Here is a 22,145-nt window from a genome sequence, read left to right as displayed (position 1 = left end):
AATCCTTTACAATGGCTAGAAGACGAGGAAACGATAGTGAGATGTTCGCTACACGAGCATTATATATATATATATACATATATATATATATATATATATATATATATATATATATATATATATATATATATATATATATATTGTTTTGTTATTAAAATTAAATGATTAAGTATTTTTTGTCCTGTTTGTATACCAAAAATGATCTTTCTATCGTTTATAATTGTACGGCATCCAGTGACATCAAAAATCCAAGATTCCAAATTTCGCCACAAAGAAGTCACTTTTGAACATTTTACAAAAAGGTGTATTATCGTTTCCTCGTCCTCATTACAGAAAGTACAAAGTGCATCGTCCCGAATCCCTAGCCTACATAGAAAGCTATTGGTTGCTATTATTCTATTAAGAATTTTTATATAGAAAATCTATAAGTGCGATTTGTTTAGTACATAATCTCGGTGTTAAATATACCTTTTTCCATATTAACGGGGAGTTATCATCGTTTATTATCGCAGACCAGCGGATTTGTGCTGTTGGCATTTCTACATTCATAGAAAGTATATTATAATATACACCACAACCTTTACTTATTTTTGTCATTAAAAACATATACGTTGGACATAAAGTATTATATAAATTTATCTGTCCTTGCAATATTTTGGACAATGCCTTTCCAATTTTCTGGGATACTATGAATTACATTTTCGTAATCTAAAAAGGTTCCTCGTATGCTATATTTTTGTTTTATCTCTGCAAAAGGAATGATGTATCCTGTTTCAGATAACAGATGTCTGATATGTGTTATACCGTTATTATACCAATTGCGGATAAATAATGACCTGTTTTTAAAATGTGTGTTGTACCATATCGGCTCATTTACCATTTCGTCACAAGTTTTAATTTCTGTTGGGGGTTTTTTGCACACGATCTTTCCATCCATTTCAATACATCATTCCAAAAAGGATTTTAAAACTTTTATTTAAATATTCACCAACATTGGCTCCCATGTTAGATATAGCTACATTGTCCATATATTTATTTAAAAACTATTTGCAGTCTGATTGAAAGTAGCGTCTTAACCATGACACTTTTAGAGCTTTAATAAATGGTAATGTTTCATTGATTTTTAACCCACCCTCAGAATAAATGTTTGTAATAACTGAGCGTTTAATTCTATCTGGGCCAACTTTCCATATAAATGAGAAAATCATTCTATTTATTTTTAATATATGTTCATTAGGTGGATTTGATAGACTGGTAAAAATATGAGTTAGTTTTGACATAGCTAATGTTTTTACAACCGTTATCCTACCACATAGTTCCGCATCTGCCACGCCAGTTTTTCATCTAAATTCAGTGTCCAAATATTATCTAGTTGTTTATTAAGTGTTATACCTAGAATCTCAAACTTGTTTTCACACCAATCTAGACTTACTTGTATATACATTTCCGCCATGGTATTCGCAAGGGGACCTAATCCAATAGTTTTTGTTTTTTCTTTATTTATTTTCAGTCCCGATATGTCTCTAAAAATATCTAAAGTACATGTACGTATTGCATTTCTATGAGACAAAGGAGTGTCATCGGCACATTGTCCAATTTTATATTCAAGCCACCCCCCCCCCCCCCCCCCTATCAATTCCTTTAATAATTTTGTCATATAGTCTTAGAAGGGAAACCCACTACAGTTTTTCATTAGTAGCAAGGGATTTTTTTATATGCACCGTCCCACAGACAGGATAGCATACCATACCAGTCGTGGTGCACATGGGGGACACCACAAGCCACCTGTTTGCCCTTACATAGAGCAGAAAAACAAAATACACACACAACTAAATAAAAAAAAGATTAATACATCCCACAACCGCCCCCCCCCCCCCCCAACGTACCTGTAACAGCTATGCTGTATAGTTTTTGTGAATAATGGCTCAAAACACACTGAATGTCCGGTTCTGAGGAGGCTGCCAGAGTACTAGTGTATGTTCCATGTCGTCTTCTGCCATATTTATTGACTAACGGAGACTTTTTGATGACTGCAATTACATATCAAATATATTTTTCTGCATAAAATATTAGTGGCTGTATATTAAACGTGTTTCTGATCGTTCTAATATATGTACTATGTTAAATTTCATTTTATTTCCTTAAAAAAGATTTTTTCGTACGTACGAAATTATTTGAAGACAACATCCAGTTTGGGCTTCTTACAAATATTAAGACGACCAGAAACACATTGAATATACCACATTGAATATACCGACACTGATATTCTAAACAAGAAAATATATTTAATATGTAAGTTTAATCGTAGAAATATTTTATTAGTCGGAAACATCTTACGATGCAGCAAACTCGGGAATGTCCCTTTGTGGATCCAGTACCGATGTGATTTTTGGGCCTTAGTATAACTTTGACCATCAAATAAGCCCTTTTGAGTTTTCTCCCGGAGCTAGAGCTATAAACAAGCCAACAACTCAATATTTTATTAAAATTTATTTTATTTCCAAGGGTTAATTGCATAAGAATCGCAGTGAGCATTATTGCATATATTTGTGAAATACTGGTTATACAAATCAATTTATAGATAAAACGTATAAAAAATATATTCTATAAAATAAATGTGTACATGTAGAGTATGCAGTATAAGTAGTAGATCCAGGAGGTTTAATTGGTTGTTAGTGACATCTCACACACCATAACTGTGACAAAACCAGATCCCATCTGTGACATCTTCCTCGATTCCTTAACTGTGACACAGCCAGGGGCAAGTTCAGTCAACTGGTTGTCGCAAATCCCACCTTTGATATATCTCTTCATAAACTGTGGCAAAACCAGATCCCAAATGTGACATCTCCTTCACCATAGCTGTGGCAAAACCGGATCCCACCTTTAAAATACCTCCCTCTCCAGTAACTGTGGCAAACCAAGATCCCAATTGTGACATCTCCTTCACCAAAGCTGTGTCAAAACCAGATCCCACCTTTGATATCTCCCTCTCCATAGCTGTGGCAAAACCAGATCTCAAACGTGACATCTCACAAACAATAACTGAGGCAAAACCAGATCCCATCTTTAACATTCTCCCACTATAAATGTCACATCTATCTCATCATACATGTGACAAAACTTGATCCCACCTCTGTTGTAAAATGTTCTGGTTCATATTCAAGAGCAAATGAGCCTTACCACATTTCCAAATTTAGTCACATATTTCAGTGTTAGTTTCATGTTTTGGTGGAAACAAGGATAGACAATTACTGTAAGTAAAATTATACCAAATATTGAACACTGAGTGTCATGAGTATAAAATAAAAATCTGAATAAAAAAAAGAAGTTTCGAGTTTGTTAGAGAAATTTCATATTCTCATGTTTGGATGCTCAAATCAAAAACTGACAATTATTGATAGAAAAAAACAAATGCACCAAATTTCCCAACGTTGGTGCCAAGAGGGGGAAAATTCTGTGACAATTTCCTCAAAACACAATCCTGAATCCACTTATAAGAATGTATTAAAACAAATAAATCTCATAACTATTACACACCCGTATTAAAAATGATATCAACTGAAAACTAAAATGTCTTTCCGCTACTTCCAATCAGGTTTCCCACTTTCGGGTCACACTACATTCCCCGAGTTCCATTTCGGTGATATTGCCTTCAGCTTCCAAAGAAAATTAATTTGTTATCAAATTATAGAATCATCTTCAAGGTGTGGCATTAATAGGGAAAGTTAATAAACATTTTGTCAAATTTATTTGTCTATATCGGTTGTGATAACGTGTCTGTATCGGTTGTTTTTGCGATAAAATATTTCATGTCACAAATGGTTGATGTATGTCACAAACAATATTACATTTAAATGACTCCATATGTTGAATTAGTGTATTACAAGCTCGTGTGTACGAGCTCTGTACTTATATAGATGTTAGAGATGACTTTTCACAATCTGGTGAAACTGTAAGCGGTGATGCACTCCTAACATTAAATATCCTAGCTGTAGTGTATCATGTCATTGCAGCAGATATACAGGGACCAGGTTGTTTCTTCCAACTCCTAACATTAAATATCCTAGCTGTAGTGTATCATGTCATTGCAGCAGATATACAGGGACCAGGTTGTTTCTTCCAACTCCTAACATTAAATATCCTAGCTGTAGTGTATCATGTCATTGCAGCAGATATACTGGGACCAGGTTGTTTCTTCAACTCCAACATTAGTCTTAGGGTTAAAGTCCGTCAGTAACAAATTCTACAACAACTTTGTGAGAAAAGGGTCTTAAATGATCAACATTTTAATTACCTACATAAGGTATAAAAAAATGTTAGATTTTTAAAAAAGACATTTATATGAGAAAGAAGATGCTGAGGTAATGTGAATTATTAAGAATGAAAATGACCTAAAGCGGATGTGACTTTTAAAATACATTTATGTGGAAAAGAACATGCTAAGGTAATGTGAATCATTAAGAATGAAGATATCACAGCTCTTCATCATAAAGTATTAAATTTCCATAAATGTTTATTGATTATGATTTTCTCATTTTCATTTTTCAAGTCTACATTTAATTGAACTAATTAATATTCTAAAAATGTGAAGTGTATAACAGTTAGACACCATGCTTCAGTTAATGATAAAACTACATGATCTAAAATAACACTGTCAGTCAAACATTAAAAATGTCCTTCATCAATACACAGGAGTCCACGGGTTACACTGGTATACACCAATCTGAAAGAAATAAAAACACAAATTCATCAGTGAATTTCTAATCAGTAACTGTATTTTATTCAGCCTGTAATATTAGTCATAAATATTTTCTTGACCATTTTGAAAAAAAGATACATTTTCAGCACTAAATTAAATTTTAAAAAAAAGAAGAAAAAAAAGTTCAAATATGTGGGAGGTCTCTCTCAGAACACGTGACCCCCCCCCCCCCCTCTCGGACCCCTGCGACTCCCCTCTCTCGGAACACGTGACCCCCCCCCCCCCCGGAACTCCCCTCTCTCGGAACACGTGACCCCCCTCCTCTCAGAACACGTGACCCCTTTCTCGGAACCCCTGCGACACCCCTCTCTCGGAACACGTGACCTCCCTCTCGGAACCCCTGCAACACTCCTAACTCGGAACATGTGACCTCCCCTTTCGGACCCCTGCAGCACCTCTCTCTGGGAACACGTAACCCCCCTCTTGGAACCCCTGCAACACTCCTCTCTCGGAACCCCTGCGACATTCCTCTCTGGGAACACGTAATCCCCCTCTCAGAACACATGACCCCCCTCTCGGAACCCCTGCGACACTCCTCTCTCGGAACACGTAAACCCCGTCTCGGACCCCTGCGACTCCCCTCTCTGAGAACACATGACCCCTTTCTCGGAACTCCTGCGACAACCCTCTCTCGGAACACATGACCACCCTCTTGGACCCCTGCAACACTCCTCTCTTGGAACACGTGACCCCCCTCTCGGAACCCCTCTCTCGGAACATGTAACTCCCCTCTCGGACCCCTCTCTCGGAACACGTAATCCCCTTCTCGGAACCCCTGTGGCACTCCTCTCTCGGAACACGTAACCCCCCTCTCGGATCCCTGCGACACCCCTCTCTGAGAACACGTAAACCCCGTCTCGGACCCCTGCGACACCCCTCTCTGGGAACTCGTGACCCCTTTCTCAGAACCCCTATGACAATCCTCTCTCGGAACACGTAACCCCCCTCTCGGACACCTGCGACACCCGTCTCGGAACACGTGACCCCCCCCCCCCCCCCTCTCTCGGAACACTTGATCCCTCCTCTCGGAACCCTGAAACACCCCTCTCTCAGAACACGTGACCCCACCTCTCTTGGAACCCTGCAAGACCCCTCTATCAGAACACGAGACCCCCCTCTCGGACCCCTGCAACCTCCCTCTGGATCCACCACAATGAGTTATTATGTTAATTTTACCGTGTCCATTTCTCCTGTGAATGCTCCCTTCTTTTCATCGGTTCCAAAATCAAGACCACACTGAGCGATCGAGATTTTGGGTGCTGTAAAAGACAAAATATCGATAGAAAGAGAGGCAAAATAACGATAAAAGAGGTGACAAAATATCAATGAAAAGAGAGACAAAATTACAATAAGAAGAGACAAAACATTGATAACAAGAGACAAAATATCAATAAAAAGAGAGACAAAATGATGACAAAAAGAGACAAAATATCAATAAAAAAAGGAGACAAAACATTGATAAAAAGAGACAAAATATTGATAAAAAGATAGTTTGAAGTTCAACAAAACTGGTAAAGCAAGAATGTCATTAATAGGCAGCATGCATGCAGCTGGAATCCTCGTCTTCTGCCGCTAATAAAGCTGGTCTGACCCACAGCACTAACTAATGAACGCCGCTACCGTACTAGGGAAGCATAGTAGGTGGTTATAAATGCCTCTTAACAATGCCGCAAGTAACTACTGAACACTCTCCAAAGTAGTCAGACTAAGCCCACAGCTAAAAGCGGATTGGGGGAATGACAGGTGTGTGGCACGGATAGCCACAAGAGACAGTTAAGCACCTGTCACAGTTGGAGACAAGGACTGGGATGTGAAGGTGGACAGCAAAAGAAGTTGAAAGATAGGAGCATGCAACTGGTGATTTGTCACCGCTTTGGGGTTGTTGTTTTTTAAATTAAATTGTCGCTGGGAATAGAATTACAAAGAAAAAATGCTTCCTGACAAATATCAATATTTTTCAATTTACTCTGCACCTGTCGACAACCCTGTTATATTTTATGTGCTTGTTCTTGATTGGTTAATATGCATGTATCAACTAAAATAACTGGTTATCAGTGTATAATTAGGGTTTAGGCCTGCGATTCTGTGCGCATTTTATCGTGCACGTTTCCGTGTGAGGAAATGTTCTTTTCCATCTCTGTGTTTTCTCAAGCGTATTACTATAGAACATTTTACATTGTCAAAGTGTACTTTAAGCTGAAAGTAAATGTTTTGCGTCATGACATCACCGTATTAAGTAACTCGCACCCAAAAAAACATCACTCATCGATAAAAAAATTTATTTCAGCGTGTGGAATTGCGTATATGGAAACATGATAATGGAAAACTGGGCTTTAAGCTGGATGCCAATATATAAATTTGTTTTGCCAAACTGATACTTACCAAAGGTTTTGAATATGTAGGTCACCTTATCACCAGAAACTCTTCCAGTGGCGAACTTCCCATCATAAACAAATGACACCTGTTTCCATTCATCAGTCTTGAAGTCCTGTGTAACAGAAAATGTAATATGAATCTACAGGTATACACAAAACATTCCTATCAGGGCTAGAACTTCAGAATTTCTTACCTATGACAATTTTGAAATATTTATATTGGGGCAAAATGCTCACCTACAAAAATTTTGAGCCTGCCTACAACAATTTTAAATTAGTAACCTTTGCAACAATTATGCAACAATTATGGGAGGGGACGTAGCTCAGTGGTAAAGCACTTGGCTGATGTGCGGTCGGTCTAGGATCGATCCCCATCTGTGGCCCGTGCATTGGTCTATTTCTCGTTCCAATTTCAAAACATTTCAAACCCATAACTTTACATGTATGGTCTGTTTTGTTTCTATTACGTACTCTCTAACTATATCAACTTGCACTAAGGGGATTCGAACCACAGACTCTACCGACTGAGCTAATAGTGAAATTCCCACTAGCTATTTATACAAACACTACTACATACACTGTACTCTCCCTAAATGAAGCTAGCTATATCCTAGAACTGTGGGCCATGGGAAGTTGAACCGCTATGATTTCTAACTGGGTTATAATTGTATTCTTGTGTTAAGAAAACACCCTGTCCCTACATGGGCTTCAAATGTAACAGAAAAATCAACCTCCACTGAGGGGATTCGAACCACACACTCTGAGTACGAGAGTCCAGTGCTAAACGAACTGAGCTAATAGAGAAATTCCCACTGGCTACTGCCAGTAGGAGCACTATATACCAACACTACCACACTATTTTCTGGCAGAAAAAAAGTACATTGATTGATTAATCATGCATTGGCTACTGGATGTCAAACATTTGGTAATTTTGACAGATACACGTGTAATCTAAGCAAGGAAATCCGCTACGTTTTTCATCAGTAGCAAGGGATCTTTTATATGCACCATCCCACAACAGGATAGCACATACCACAGCCTTCGATATACCAGTCGTGGTGTACTGGTTGCAACGAGAAATAGCCCAATTGACCCACCGATGGGGATCGATCCTAGATTGACCATACATCACTGGGCTACATCCCACCCTTTCTAGAAGAAAGCCCGAGGTGAATTACTTACATATCAAAGGCCGTGGTATGTGCTATCCTGTCTGTGGGATGGTGCATATAAAAGACCTCTTGCTACTAATGGAACAATGTGGCTGGTTTCCTCTTTAAAACTATATGTCAAAATTACAAAATGTCTGACATCCAGCCGATGATTTAATAAATCAATGTACTCTAGTGGTGTTGTTAAACAAAATAGTGTAGTAGTGTTGGTATAAAGTACATGCTTCTACTGGCAGAGGGGACAGGACATAGCTCAGTGGTACAGCGCTTGCCTGATGCGCGATCGATCTAGGATCGATTCCCATCGGTGGGTCCATTGGAATATTTCTCGTTCCAGCCTGTGCTCCACAACTGGTGTAACAAAGGACATGGTATGTACTATCCTGTCTGTGGGCTGGTGCATATAAAAGATCCCTTGCTGCTAATCGAAAAGAATATAGCCCATAAAGTGGCGACAGTGGGTTTACTCTCTCAATGTCTGTGTGTGGTCCTTAACCATATGTCCGACGCCATATAGCCGTACATAAAATGTGTTGAGTGCGTTGTTAAATAAAACATTTCCTTCCTTCTACTGGCAGTATCTAGTAGGAATTCCCGTATATTACTGTAGCTCAGTTGGTAGAGCGCTGCTCTCATGCTGAGAGTGTGTGGTTCGAATCCCCTCAGTGGAGGTTGAATTTTGTGTTTCATTTGGAGCTGACATAGAGACTGGGTGTTTCCTTAACACAAGAATACAATTATAACCCAGTTAGAACCCATACTCAGAGTATACGTCTGTGCTTCTAACCCCCTATGTGCCGGTTAAAACAAAACCAACTTTTACTTACATCAGTGGGAACTCTCATGGACATAGCTGTACCAAACCAGTTCTTCATCTCCAGTACAACATCATTGCCATCGACGGTGACGACCAGCGACGATGATTCGGCCATCCTACACAGCGGACTCTTAACGAGGACCTGTCTGTCGCTGGTCGTCGATTTGTAACTCAGTCGTATGGTGACGGGACACCCACCCGCGGCCTCCACCAGCGACATGCTCGTACGAATCAGACCGTGACCCGAGAACATGGCCATGCCGTTAATGAAGGTCACGTTGCTCGTCGTGACCTTGACCCCTGGTGCAGTTGTCAGTCGATTGGGGTTGGAGAAGTCCATCGTCATTACCGCGTCACAAACTGAAATATAACGGGGAATTTGTTTTGTTTAATGACACCACTAAAGCACACTGATTTATTATTCATTATTATTAAAGGCCCCCTAGCATTTTCATCCCCTTTGGTGGCTCAGTTTACGTCAAATTATTTTGCCGAATGTCTGAACAAAAATGCCGGAGGAAACTATAATTAAAGCATCTGCTTATGAAAATATACCATTTCATATTAAGAAACAAATTAGTCAAACATTTTCTGTAAATCTTTATAGACTGTTACCGTAATCAGACTTATGAATGAAAACATTAAATGAATGAAACTGAAGTTATGGCCATAGCAAACAACCAATCAAATGTTGTCATATTTAAATGTCCCTACTATTAATCGTCCTTTTTCATACTATGGAATTTACTACAAGTTATTTATTTCTTTCACCCGATTGTTTTCTAAATTGCACACAGAAATAGTATTATTTTGTTATTTCCAAAACACTTTTAATTAATTTTCTGAACTGAACTTATTTAAAAAAAACATTTTTATAAAAAGATGGGATGGGACGGGGACTATAGAGCACATATTATTTATTATTAATTATTATTAAAACCATTTCATGGTAGAAAACAAATGAATTACATTTTTTTTCTGTAAATCTTGACAGACTGTATACATGTTGTATATGCGTAATCCAACTCATGAATGGAAACATGAAATGAATTAAAGTAAAGTTTTGGCTGTGGTAAACAAGCAACTAAATGCAGACCTGTCAACCCTCCCGGATTCCACGGGAGTCTGCCGGTATTTGATCAAATCTCCCGTCTTCTGCATGGGAGACAAGTTCTCCTGTTAACTGACATTTTTGTAAGCATAAAAAAACATAAGGGAAGTAACTCTGCCTTTTTTTTTTCTCTCATTTGGAAATTGTCAACTACTTTCGGTTTCCGAGAATGTAACAGGCTGAATAGTCCCAACTGTTAACCTTTGCTGAAGTGAGAATTGTGGGATATTTATATTGTTAAAAAACCATGTGGAGTTTATAAATTGACATGTCATCGTAATGGCTACAAAGCGTGCTGCCCCTAATTCAACAGGCTGTTTATTGACATTCAGTGTTGCCATATATATAAAACTATCCAATTTAGTTCTAATAATACCTCTGAATTGTAAAATTTCTTCCCACTATTGTCCGAACCAAATTGTTAACGACTACAAAAAATTACTCTCCTACCTTTAATTTCTGTTAGATTTCCTCCAAAGTTTGTCCAAACACAAATCGCAAAAAAAAACCCACTACAAATATACAGATTCCACACACGTCGCCGATATCGTCTTTGCTGAGATTGCACAGGGAAAAATACATGCAGTTTTCTGCCGTCTGCCATGTTGCTTGTTTATGGACTACTCTTCAGGAGGGGTGAAAGCCTCCAAAGTATGTGACACAATTAATATGAAATCAGTTATCTCTAGTGGTATCATTAAAAAATATAATAATAATAAAAAAATATTGTAATAAATAATAAACGTTTGCTTTTATATCATAACATGTTATGACGTTGTTAGATTAAGTCCTATCCTTTCACCTCTCTTGAAGAATATTCCATAAAAAGTCAAAATGGCAGCTGGCACAAAATTACATGCTTTTTGCCCTATGCGCTCTTCAGCGAATTCGATATAGGTCACATAGTTATCATCTGGTATGTGGAATCTGTGTCATTGTAATGGGTTTTTTCAAGATTTCTGTCTGGACAAACTTTGGAGGAAATCTAACGGCAATACTAGGTAGGAGAGTAAGTTTTCGTAGTTGTTAACAATTTGGTTCAGACAATAGGTTACATAATGCAACTATGACGAATCTGAAGTGCTAGACTCAGTTGACAGCATACACATGATTCATGTTAAAATCACGTCACAGCAAGACAACGAAAACACCAATTATAGCTAAATAAACATACTTGTGTCAGTTAATTTTGTATGTTTGTGCAGTAAAAAGTTGGTTTCAAGGGTACACTTCAAGAGATTATTTTTGTACAATTAATAAATGTTGTGTTTGACATAAAGTTACTCACAGAAATGGGTATAATTCTGGTATATTTCATACAATGTTCGTAATGAGGTTTTACTTAATGATTAATGGAAATATAATGTTTATTGCATCATTATAATGATTCTAAATAAGTACCATGCCACTGTTCCTCATTATAGTAAAACCTGAATGTTAATTTATAAGATTTATATAAATTTGTCTTTGGTACTTGGGTAAACTAACCACAAATGATGATGTAACGTAAACTGTAAGGCTGTATGTAAGTGTAATACCGTAAATGTACTAATTAATTTTTAAATTTCTTGTTCATGTGCTTAACATTTTTTGATAAAAGAGTTATTTTTTCAAAATATGTATTAAATCATAATAATATTTAAACTTATTAATTTTAATAAATAATATATATATTTTTTATTTTTTTTTATTATTATTTTTTTTAATGCCAAGATCTAAAGTTAACAAGTATATATGACATTATGTAGTGTTCATATAACTTATTGCAATAAAAAAAAAATTGTAATCTTGCGATTTTGGGTTAAATTGTATGAATTTACAAAATCTCTTGGTTCTTGACAAAATCTCCTGCTTTTTCAACACACACCTCCTGCTTTCTCTTGACTAAAGGTTGACAGGTCTGACTAAATGTCATCATTTTTAACCTAGCCACCCAGTGGCTGTAGAAGAAATCTGCATGCACATGCAGTGCCGTATAATTACTGAAAAAAATTACCCTGGATATTTGAGCCCATATGGGTAATCAATAATAAAAACGTAATAAAAACAAAACAGACCATAATGTAAGTATCCCTACTATAATCTGTCCCATCATTTTGTAACCATGTTTTTTGTAAACAATTGCAGTTTGGTTTAATGTAAGAAGAAAAGCAAAAGGTTTTTAGATATAACAAAAATATACTATTTTTGTGTGCAATTTACAAATCAATCTGCTCAGAAGAAAATAACTTTTAGTAAATTCCACAGTATGAAAAAAGGCATTCCCTGTGGGACGGACTATAGGTTGTTATGGGTTTGAAATCTTTTGAAATTCAACACTGCATTTCCTGTACATTGATACATTTTAAACAGCACATCTTTGTAAAAAGTATGAAAATGTATTAATTAATTTCCAAGATTTTAGTGTATGCAATTTTACCCTAATTCATACCCTCTGGCAGAAACCGTGGTAATCAGGGGACAATATTTAAAAATCTTAGAATCTTTCGTCTTCAGAGAAACCCCCGATACATTTTCTTTTTTCAATAGCAGCAAGAGATTTTTTATATTCACATTCACGGACAAGGTAGCATGCATATACCACAGCCATTGATATTCCGTCATGAGATACTGCAAGGGACAACATTTCAAAATCTTAGGTACGGTAACCGAAAGTCAGTTCACTGCAAGGGACAATATTTCAAAATTTTAGGTACTGTAACCAAACGTCTGTTCACATGAGTCTTACTTAGATAACCGATTGTTCAGTTACATGAATATAATTCTTGTAACTGATGAGTTAGGCCTACCTAATCCTGAAACACTTGAACTACAGTTCTGTGCTACATTGGTGGTTCAAATGTATTTAAAAACAAACTGATTTTCTCTTTCATTACTGATAGGCCAAAATGGTACTTTTAATTTTAGAGTGTAATTAATTGTTCACCACGTAACTGATTGGCGGTTCTCGTGATTTTAAAGTTGCGTAACCGACACGCGAACAGAACAACGGTTCTCGTGATTTTAAAGTTGCGTAACCGACATGCGAACAGAACAACGGTTCTCGTGAAATATTGTGCCCTGTGTAATAAAGGTCTTTATTATCCGCATGGTTTACATAACCGGGTTAATAATAATCATACGAAGCACACGTGTAATAACAAGTGTAATAACAAGTGTGATGACATAATTTTGGGAAGCGACATCATAACATGATGTTGCTTCTCCAGTCCTAGCCCAAACTGTGCATGTGAAATATGTCATTTTGTCGTCTCCTTCTAGTTGTGGTTGAAACATTTTGAGACAGCCCTTGGGCCTTGTTATTCGTAAAAAAAATTACAATAATAATATGGATAATAAAGAAATTATTACTCGTGGGTGTGTCGAACTGATTTTATGAAACTCGTGTCAGGATTTATGTATTACACTCACTCTCACTCGGGCAATACAAAAATCCTGACATCTGTTTCGTAAAATCAGTGCAACACACAAGCTCGGATAATAATCTCTATAAGTTTTACCTTTAGTGGCAGCCTTTGAGCACTGACAGCCGACGATGTCGAAGTAGAGGCTGCTCTTTTTACACGTTGATGCTCTCCACCCATTGTCTCCACCGCCTTCCTCGTACTTGTGTGTGTCATTCCACCACGGACGCACGTTACACACCTCTGTAAGACAAGGAAGGAAATGCTTTATTTAACGTCGCACTCAACACATTTTATTGACGGTTATATGGCATCGGACATATGGTTAAAGACCACACAGATATCGAGAGAGGAAGGAAATGGTTTATTTAACGTTGCACTTAACACATTTTATTTACGGTTATATGGCATCGGACACATGGTTAAAGACCACACAGATATCGAGAGAGGAAGGAAATGCTTTATTTAACAACACACTCGACACATTTTCTTTGCAGTTATATGGCGTCGGACCGTTTACCTTTGCCAGTGCAGATGGTTGGATACATGCATGTCTCTACAGGTAAGGTCCACCAAGAAATTGATGCGACTGCCGGCATATTACAATGCTTCTAGACATTTTTTTAAATCCACTAGCCATGGGATCAGTAATTAAAAACATTTACTAGCCAAGATTACAAATTCACCAGCCCTACTTTACTTTAAGTTAATACAATTTTACTAAATAATAGCAATAATCAGATGTGTCATCTAAAGAGGGAGATCGATAGAGCTGAAAAACACTAACATTGGGGGTTGGAGTGGGGTCGATCAGTATATTCACATTTACAAAAGAAAGTTACTGCAACATTTTACAAAACAAATAAATTCACCATGGCAGTTGTAGTTATTTACTAGCCCAACATTGAATATCACTAGCCATGGGAGTGGGGCTACCATAATCTAGAAGCCCTGTCTGGCATGGCAGTAGTAGTTATTTACTAGCCCAACATTGAATATCACTAGCCATGGGAGTGGGGCTACCATAATCTAGAAGCCCTGTCGGGCATGGTAATAGTAGTTATTTACTAGCCCAACATTGAATATCACTAGCCACGGGAGTGGGGCTACCATAATCTAGAAGACCTGAATATTAAAACTAGATTTTACCTTTGCCAGTGCAGATGGTTGGACACATGTCCCTACAGGTAAAGTCCACCAAGAGATTGATGTGACTGCTGGAATATTAAAACTAGATTTTACCTTTGCCAGTGTAGATGGTTGGACACATGTCCCTACAGGTAAAGTCCACCAAGAGATTGATGTGACTACTGTAATATTAAAACTAGATTTTACCTTTGCCAGTGTAGATGGTTGGACACATGTCCCTACAGGTAAAGTCCACCAAGAGATTGATGTGACTACTGTAATATTAAAACTAGATTTTACCTTTGCCAGTGCAGATGGCTGGACACATGTCCCTACAGGTAAAGTCCACCAAGAGATTGATGTGACTACTGTAATATTAAAACTAGATTTTACCTTTGCCAGTGTTGATGGCTGGACGCATGTCCCTACAGGTAAAGTCTGCCAAGAGATTGATGTGACTACTGTAATATTAAAACTTGATTTTACCTTTGCCAGTGTAGATGGTTGGACACATGTCCCTACAGGTAAAGTCCACCAAGAGATTGATGTGACTACTGTAATATTAAAACTAGATTTTACCTTTGCCAGTGCAGATGGCTGGACACATGTCCCTACAGGTAAAGTCTACCAAGAGATTGATGTGACTACTGTAATATTAAAACTAGATTTTACCTTTGCCAGTGTAGATGGCTGGACACATGTCCCTACAGGTAAAGTCTACCAAGAGATTGATGTGACTACTGTAATATTAAAACTTGATTTTACCTTTGCCAGTGCAGATGGCTGGACACATGTCCCTACAGGTAAAGTCCACCAAGAGATTGATGTGACTGCTGTAATATTAAAACTAGATTTTACCTTTGCCAGTGCAGATGGTTGGACACATGTCCCTACAGGTAAAGTCTACCAAGAGATTGATGTGACTACTGTAATATTAAAACTAGATTTTACCTTTGCCAGTGTAGATGGCTGGACTCATGTCCCTACAGGTAAAGTCCACCAAGAGATTGATGTGACTACTGTAATATTAAAACTAGATTTTACCTTTGCCAGTGCAGATGGCTGGACTCGTGTCCCTACAGGTAAAGTCCACCAAGAGATTGATGTGACTACTGTAATATTAAAACTAGATTTTACCTTTGCCAGTGCAGACAGTTGGACACATGTCCCTACAGGTAAAGTCTACCAAGCAGCCTTTGGTCTCGACGTAGGCAAACCCGACTGGACAACACGCGGCCTCCGACTTTCCGTTGACACACGTCCAGTAGCCACGGCAACTGCCTTGCATGCTGTATGTGGAAACACAGTCGTCTTTTGCATTTTTCTGAAAACAAACAAGATATATATGGATAAAGGTTATGGATGTTCATTATTAGCGGTATATCAATATACATTCAGGGTTTCTGCCAGAGGGTAAAATGAGTATGGCGCCATGCATACCCACATTTTTTTGCAGAATTTATTTTTTTAAGTTGACCTTTTGACAACATTAATGACCCTGACCCTAAACCTAACCCGTTTTCTTTCTGGGGTAGGTCTCCCATACCCCTGTCAACATTGTAAATAGTCAATGTCATATAGCACCATACCCAAAAATTTCTTTCTGGAAGAAACACTGAAATTGTATTGTGATCCAAAGGGCGAATAATATGTATTTCTATACGGCCTACCTTTAACAAAAAACACTTGGTAATTTCCAAATTTCAAGTTTATTGTCAGTTGGAAACCGTCGATCTCTTAACTCAGGGTTTCTGTGCCAGAGAGTAAAATGGGTATGGTGCCATACTCGAATGTTTTTTTTTTTTTTTTTTTTTTTTAAAGTTATCCTTTAAAAGTTTTGACAAAATTAATTACTCTTATCATTACTGTATGATTTTCTTAACCCTAACTCTAAAGTTTCTTTCTGGGGGAGGCCCCCTACCCCCTGTTGACTGTATAGTTGCATTCAATTCCATAGCGCCATACCCAGAAATTTCTTTCTGGAAAAAACACTAATTGTATTGAAAGATGTAATATAAGTGCAGCTTTATAGTACACTGAAGTGATTCATCTATTTCATGTTTTAAATAATAAACTTCAACTACTAAAATAAAAATAAATAAAACACAACACCAGGGGGGTGGAGAAAAATAAACATGTCAATCGGTCACACTTGATGTCGTCACTACTGGGGGGGGGGGGGGGAGGGGGGCGAATCGAGAGAAAGGAATTTAAAAAAAACAAAAAACATTTAAAAAACGATATTTGCCAAATAGTTTTTTTAAAAATCATAGTGATATTTGTATAGTTTTATCTTGAATCACGAACGCGAAACGATAAACATGAAAACATTAACATTAAATTTTTTTTAATCACATATGATCAATGAAAACCCCCACAAATTGTATATATTTTACATAATAGAATAAATAATATAAAAAAGGAAGAAAAGTTATGAATTTTAATTCCCATATACAAATGTATGTATAAAAAGTACGAGTATTCAGTACTGTATCCTGAAAATTAATAAAAGATGGCACCGTTGAAGCGTGTGACAGCCTGAGCTAGCACATGTTTAGACAAAGAGAGTAATAACGTCATCACCGATTGGATGAAATTTGACCTCTACTAGCTCTTGAGATAACAGTACATGTAGCTGTTCTGCTTACTCCCACTTGTTAAAAGAAAAGGTGGAAACCTTTTGTTAATTTTCCAAAGTTGTTTTTTTAACGCAGGTTATGTGTCTATATGGAGATAAATGTGGAACTTTATAATTATTGGATACACTACATTGAACAGTCAACATTAAATACATTTATAGATTATTTCATTATATTTTATGCTATTTTAAGCAGTTTGTATTGCACAAAAGCCTCTTGCTACAGACTAGGACACTCGACCCGACATAGCTCCGTACATAGGTGTTGACAGGTGTTGATTGTAACCAGTTGCAAATTCTGGGTCCTTTGTTTTAATTGGAGTGTAATACCTTGATGGCTCTCTAAACCAAGAATGGTGCTATCATTAATGTCTGTGTAATCTCTTGACCAGCTCAGCGACTTTGACAAATGTCTAGCCTATAGTGGCAGTCGATTGACACTACTGTAGGTCCGACTTCAGGGACTGGCGATATACTTAGGCAGACTTTAAAATCACAAACGTCTGAAACACCAGCCATATTGACCACTATTTATTTATTATTTTAAATCATGCACAAAATAACGACGTCTGGGCTGGCCGGTCCACTTGACCGATAGGAATTTGTTCCAAAAATAGAAATGGACAGGTGCTTCGGACCGACAAGAATGACAAAAGTGGGACCGACAAACACACGTTTTTAAAAAATTATTTCGGTCTCGGAGATCGAGAATCGGTCCCAGACCGGGAAAAAGGGGCTTTTCCCCACCCCTGCACAACACGTACAACACAAAAACAAACATGCACCCCCAAATAAACCTATATAATATTAATAATGTTTTGTTGTTGTTGTTGTTGTTTTTAAAACTTGTATCAGGTATAACCTCTTGCTAATGCCTTCGATCAAAAGTTACATTTGCGCGATCAAATAGACAATAACATTCACAAATCTAAAAACTCCATATGGTTATCTCCTAAGTAACATCATAGCTGGCCAGAGATAATTATTACCAGGATTAAAATATCCTAGGTTATTTTTTAAAGGTTGAATTAAAAAAGAAGTTTGTTTTTGTTTAACGACACCACTGGAGCACATTGATTAATTAATCATCGGCTGTTGGATGTCAAACATTTGGTAATTCTGAATCTTAGTCATCAGAGGAAACCCACTACATTTTTCCTAATGCAGCAAGAGAACTTTTATATGCATTTTCCCATAGACAGGAAAACACATACCACAGCCTTTGTCCAGTTGTGTTGCACTGGTTAGAACGAGAAAAAAAAAACAATCAGCTGAATGGATCCACCAAGGTGTTTCGATCCTGCAACGCAAGCACCTCAATCGAATAGTCAACCGACTGAGCTAAATCCTGCCCCGGTTAAATTTAGATGCAGCACAATTAGTATTACAGACAGTGTCAATATATAGGCAAAATGTACGATGTATACTAATAGCAGTCATTCTAAATCTATATAGGCAAAATGTATACTAATAGCAGTCATTCTATATCTATATATGCAAAATGTATACTAATAGCAGTCATTCTAAATCTATATAGGCAAAATGTATAGTAATAGCAGTCGTTGTAAATCTATATAGGCAAAATTTATACTAATAGCAGTCGTAAATCTATATAGGCAAAATGTACAGTAATAGCAGTCATTGTAAATTTATATAGGCAAAATGTATACTAATAGCAGTCGTTGTAAATCTATATAGGCAAAATGTATACTAATAGCAGTCATTTTAAACATATACAATGTATATGCAAAATGTATACTAATAGCAGTCATTCTGAACCTATATATGCAAAATGTATACTAATAGCAGTCATTCTGAACCTATATATGCAAAATGTATACTAATAGCAGTCATTCTGAACCTATATATGCAAAATGTATACTAATAACAGTCATTCTGAATCTATATATGCAAAATGTATACTATAACAGTCATTCTAAATCTATATATGCAAAATATATACTAATTAAAGTCATTCTAAATCTATTTATGCAAAATGTATACTAATAACAGTCATTCTAAATCTATATATGCAAAATATATACTATAACAATAATTCTAAATCTATACAGTATATGCAAAATATATACTAATAACAGTCATTCTAAATCTATATATGCAAAATGTATACTAATTAAAGTCATTCTACATGTAAATCTATATATGCAAAATGTATAAGTATGTCATTCTAAATCTAATATTAAATTCCCAAAATGTGCATCATTACAAACCTAGAGGACAATCGACATTGCAGGCCTGGTCGCACCGAAGAATATCCTGGTTCCAGTACTGTCCGAAGGGACAAGAGCGGATAACTCCAGTGGTGTGACCGTTTGGATTGTAGTAGCACTGGATAAACTTGTCACAGTCCCTGGGGTGTAGTCTGTACCCCACACCTTGGATCACTTGGGCATCGCTACACAGACCTGAAGGAAACGAAAACAATGTATACTAGTGCCGTAGGTAGGATTTTTTGTTTGGGGGGGGGGGGGGGGGGGGGCAACTGACTAGTTAATAGTCTAAAACTCATTATTAGCAAGTATGATTCAAATTAAGTATTCTCTGTTATTTGTTTTCTGGGTATGAACAAACAAAATCATCAGCAAACGTCTGTCAGAATTATAATGGCTTCGCTGAAACAGTTTGCACATGATTTTTTTTCGTTCACACTGTGTTGAACGTAAAAGAAGTAATATACAATCCTTAATTAAAGGTAAAATTAGCAATTTGTAGGGTCTATGCATTGCATTGTATTACAAGACAACCTTTAAGTGGAGATACGTACAGGAGTGTCGGAAGCAGTACGGCCGGTAGACTACGGCCAACCACATTTTTGGCTAGGAATGTTTTTTTCTCTCTTCCATTAAAGGCTATATAATTTCTTATAACTTGTTATAATCTTGATTGGTCAAATTTTAATCGCAAGACAATGTTTTGTTACGTCACTGTGTTTGTTTCAGCGCTAAACCTACCATTAGTGACGTCACGCCACTGCCATTCTGCTAGTTAACGAGTCTACCGCTGACATTCAACCCACATTACTGACATTGTTTACAACTGTCGCAAATGAAAAGAATGATAATGGATGATAAAAAGAATACCCCACCTCGTGTCTTGTGATATCATAATGTATCAGCATTCGTTGATAAAAATATACTTTTATCAACTCGTGCTGATAAATTATGATATCACAAGACACTCGCCGATTCATGTTGTATTTTTATTTTATAACAAAAATATTTTAATTAATCACATTTTCACCTTTATGGTGAAGTATACATTGTTACCTTTTTCTTTTTTGTCTTTGTACAATTGTGGACTATTGATTATGTATATTTATGGTTATTATAATAATCTATATAACTACAAGTATATAGAATTTTTTTTAAAAAGATAAAAACTGAACAGTTTAACTCTCTACTTCACTACTGAATGAATGAATGTTTAATGACACCCCAAAACAAAAATACATTGGCTACTAAGTGTCACACAATAGTAAATTTAAAAATGTATTGATGATAAACATCAATACAAAAAATTCTAAAATCAATTTTAAAAAACATTCTAATACAACTTTCATAAAAGCCTTTTTTCCATTGGTTAATTTTCGTGATAAATCGGACGGTAGATGTACGCTGTCATGGGCAACCAGAATTTATCACAATAACAAAATTCCGAGAACTCGTCCAATATACTGTCACTTACAAATGTAGCCTCGTGTGGTGTTTTCGTTAGTATATTAATTCTGCGTCTTCCATTATATTTAAACGTCGATATAAATAACTTTAACAAAATTACTAACTTCAGATGAAAATGATGTTATTGTTACTATTTTGTTATTATTTCGTGCCATTGTAACATTTAACACTTCGTCAGCAGCAATGAACTTGCACCCACCCACCCCAAGTAAGGTCCGGTCACTGATCGATCGCAGCAGTCGCCAGCATGTGTCTTGTATGTGGTCTGCTCTTCTAGTTTGTGTTCTCAAAAGGGTGCAAGCATGCCGGTTCATCAGAAATAATTATATCACAGTCTGGAGTACCTTATTTTTGTTTAGAATATACTTTTTGCGACAATAAAATTGATAAAGGAGAGAAGATGGAAATGACTTGATTTTTTAAACGCCATTTTAAAAAACATTAACTGCTTTAAAATATCGCACAATTCTGAAAAACTTTAGAAAATAATACTTGCCATTTAGTAAATGCATGTTATCTTATGTATTTATATAAACTTTAAGTGAAAATATGTTTGCAAGTTATAAACTTGTAAACCTACCCCATCTACGTGTTTTTTTGTACAAAATTAAACCAGGTCGAATTCCTCGAAATATTTCAATATGAGGTTAAAACACCGCTCACAAATGTAAATTCTAATCATAGCTATATGTCTTGCAACAGAAATTAAAAGCCAACGAAAATATATATATATTTTTTTATATTCTGTATTACAATAAATCATGTTCAAAAGATAGACTACAATGCTGATAAATTTGCCATTTGGTTGTGAAGAGAACGAAAAAAATATTATGAAAGTGTTTTCATTGAATATCGTAAGTAAGGAGAATGGATATATTTTTTTTCATCTATGAGATTTCTTTAATAAAACACAATAAAATGTCTTACAGATACTCCTAATAGGTATAGTATTAGAATAGGGATAATATCACTGTGTTTCGTTGTTAACTATAAGGATTAATATCACAACATTTTGGGATTTAGGGACTCGACTTTGTCTC

General features: G+C 36.5%; 1 protein-coding gene across 7 annotated transcripts in view; it reads right to left on the bottom strand.

Moving 5' to 3' along the window:
- Positions 1–2,483: 2,483 nt before the first annotated feature.
- Positions 2,484–22,145, bottom strand: part of LOC121373198 (hemicentin-1-like) — a 32,136-nt gene continuing 12,474 nt past the window's right edge. For 3 of the 7 annotated variants that reach the window (XM_041499654.1, XM_041499657.1, XM_041499658.1), the window contains 3 exons: positions 19,639–19,833; positions 15,907–16,093; positions 13,747–13,884 (listed from right to left, as the gene is read on the bottom strand). In XM_041499654.1, coding sequence (XP_041355588.1) covers positions 15,939–16,093; positions 19,639–19,833 — 350 coding nt within the window. In that variant the 3' untranslated portion in view covers positions 13,747–13,884; positions 15,907–15,938. Of the gene's footprint in view, positions 4,727–5,938; positions 6,022–7,144; positions 7,251–9,136; positions 9,487–13,737; positions 13,885–14,790; positions 14,857–15,627; positions 15,677–15,906; positions 16,094–19,638; positions 19,834–22,145 lie in introns of those variants that run through there. The other 4 variants (XM_041499660.1, XM_041499659.1, XM_041499661.1 and 1 more) reach the window with 4 other exon arrangements.

Source organism: Gigantopelta aegis, chromosome 5, assembly GCF_016097555.1.
Source record: "Gigantopelta aegis isolate Gae_Host chromosome 5, Gae_host_genome, whole genome shotgun sequence".
NCBI lineage: Eukaryota > Metazoa > Mollusca > Gastropoda > Neomphalida > Peltospiridae > Gigantopelta > Gigantopelta aegis.
This window is presented reverse-complemented; position numbering and strand designations above follow the sequence as displayed.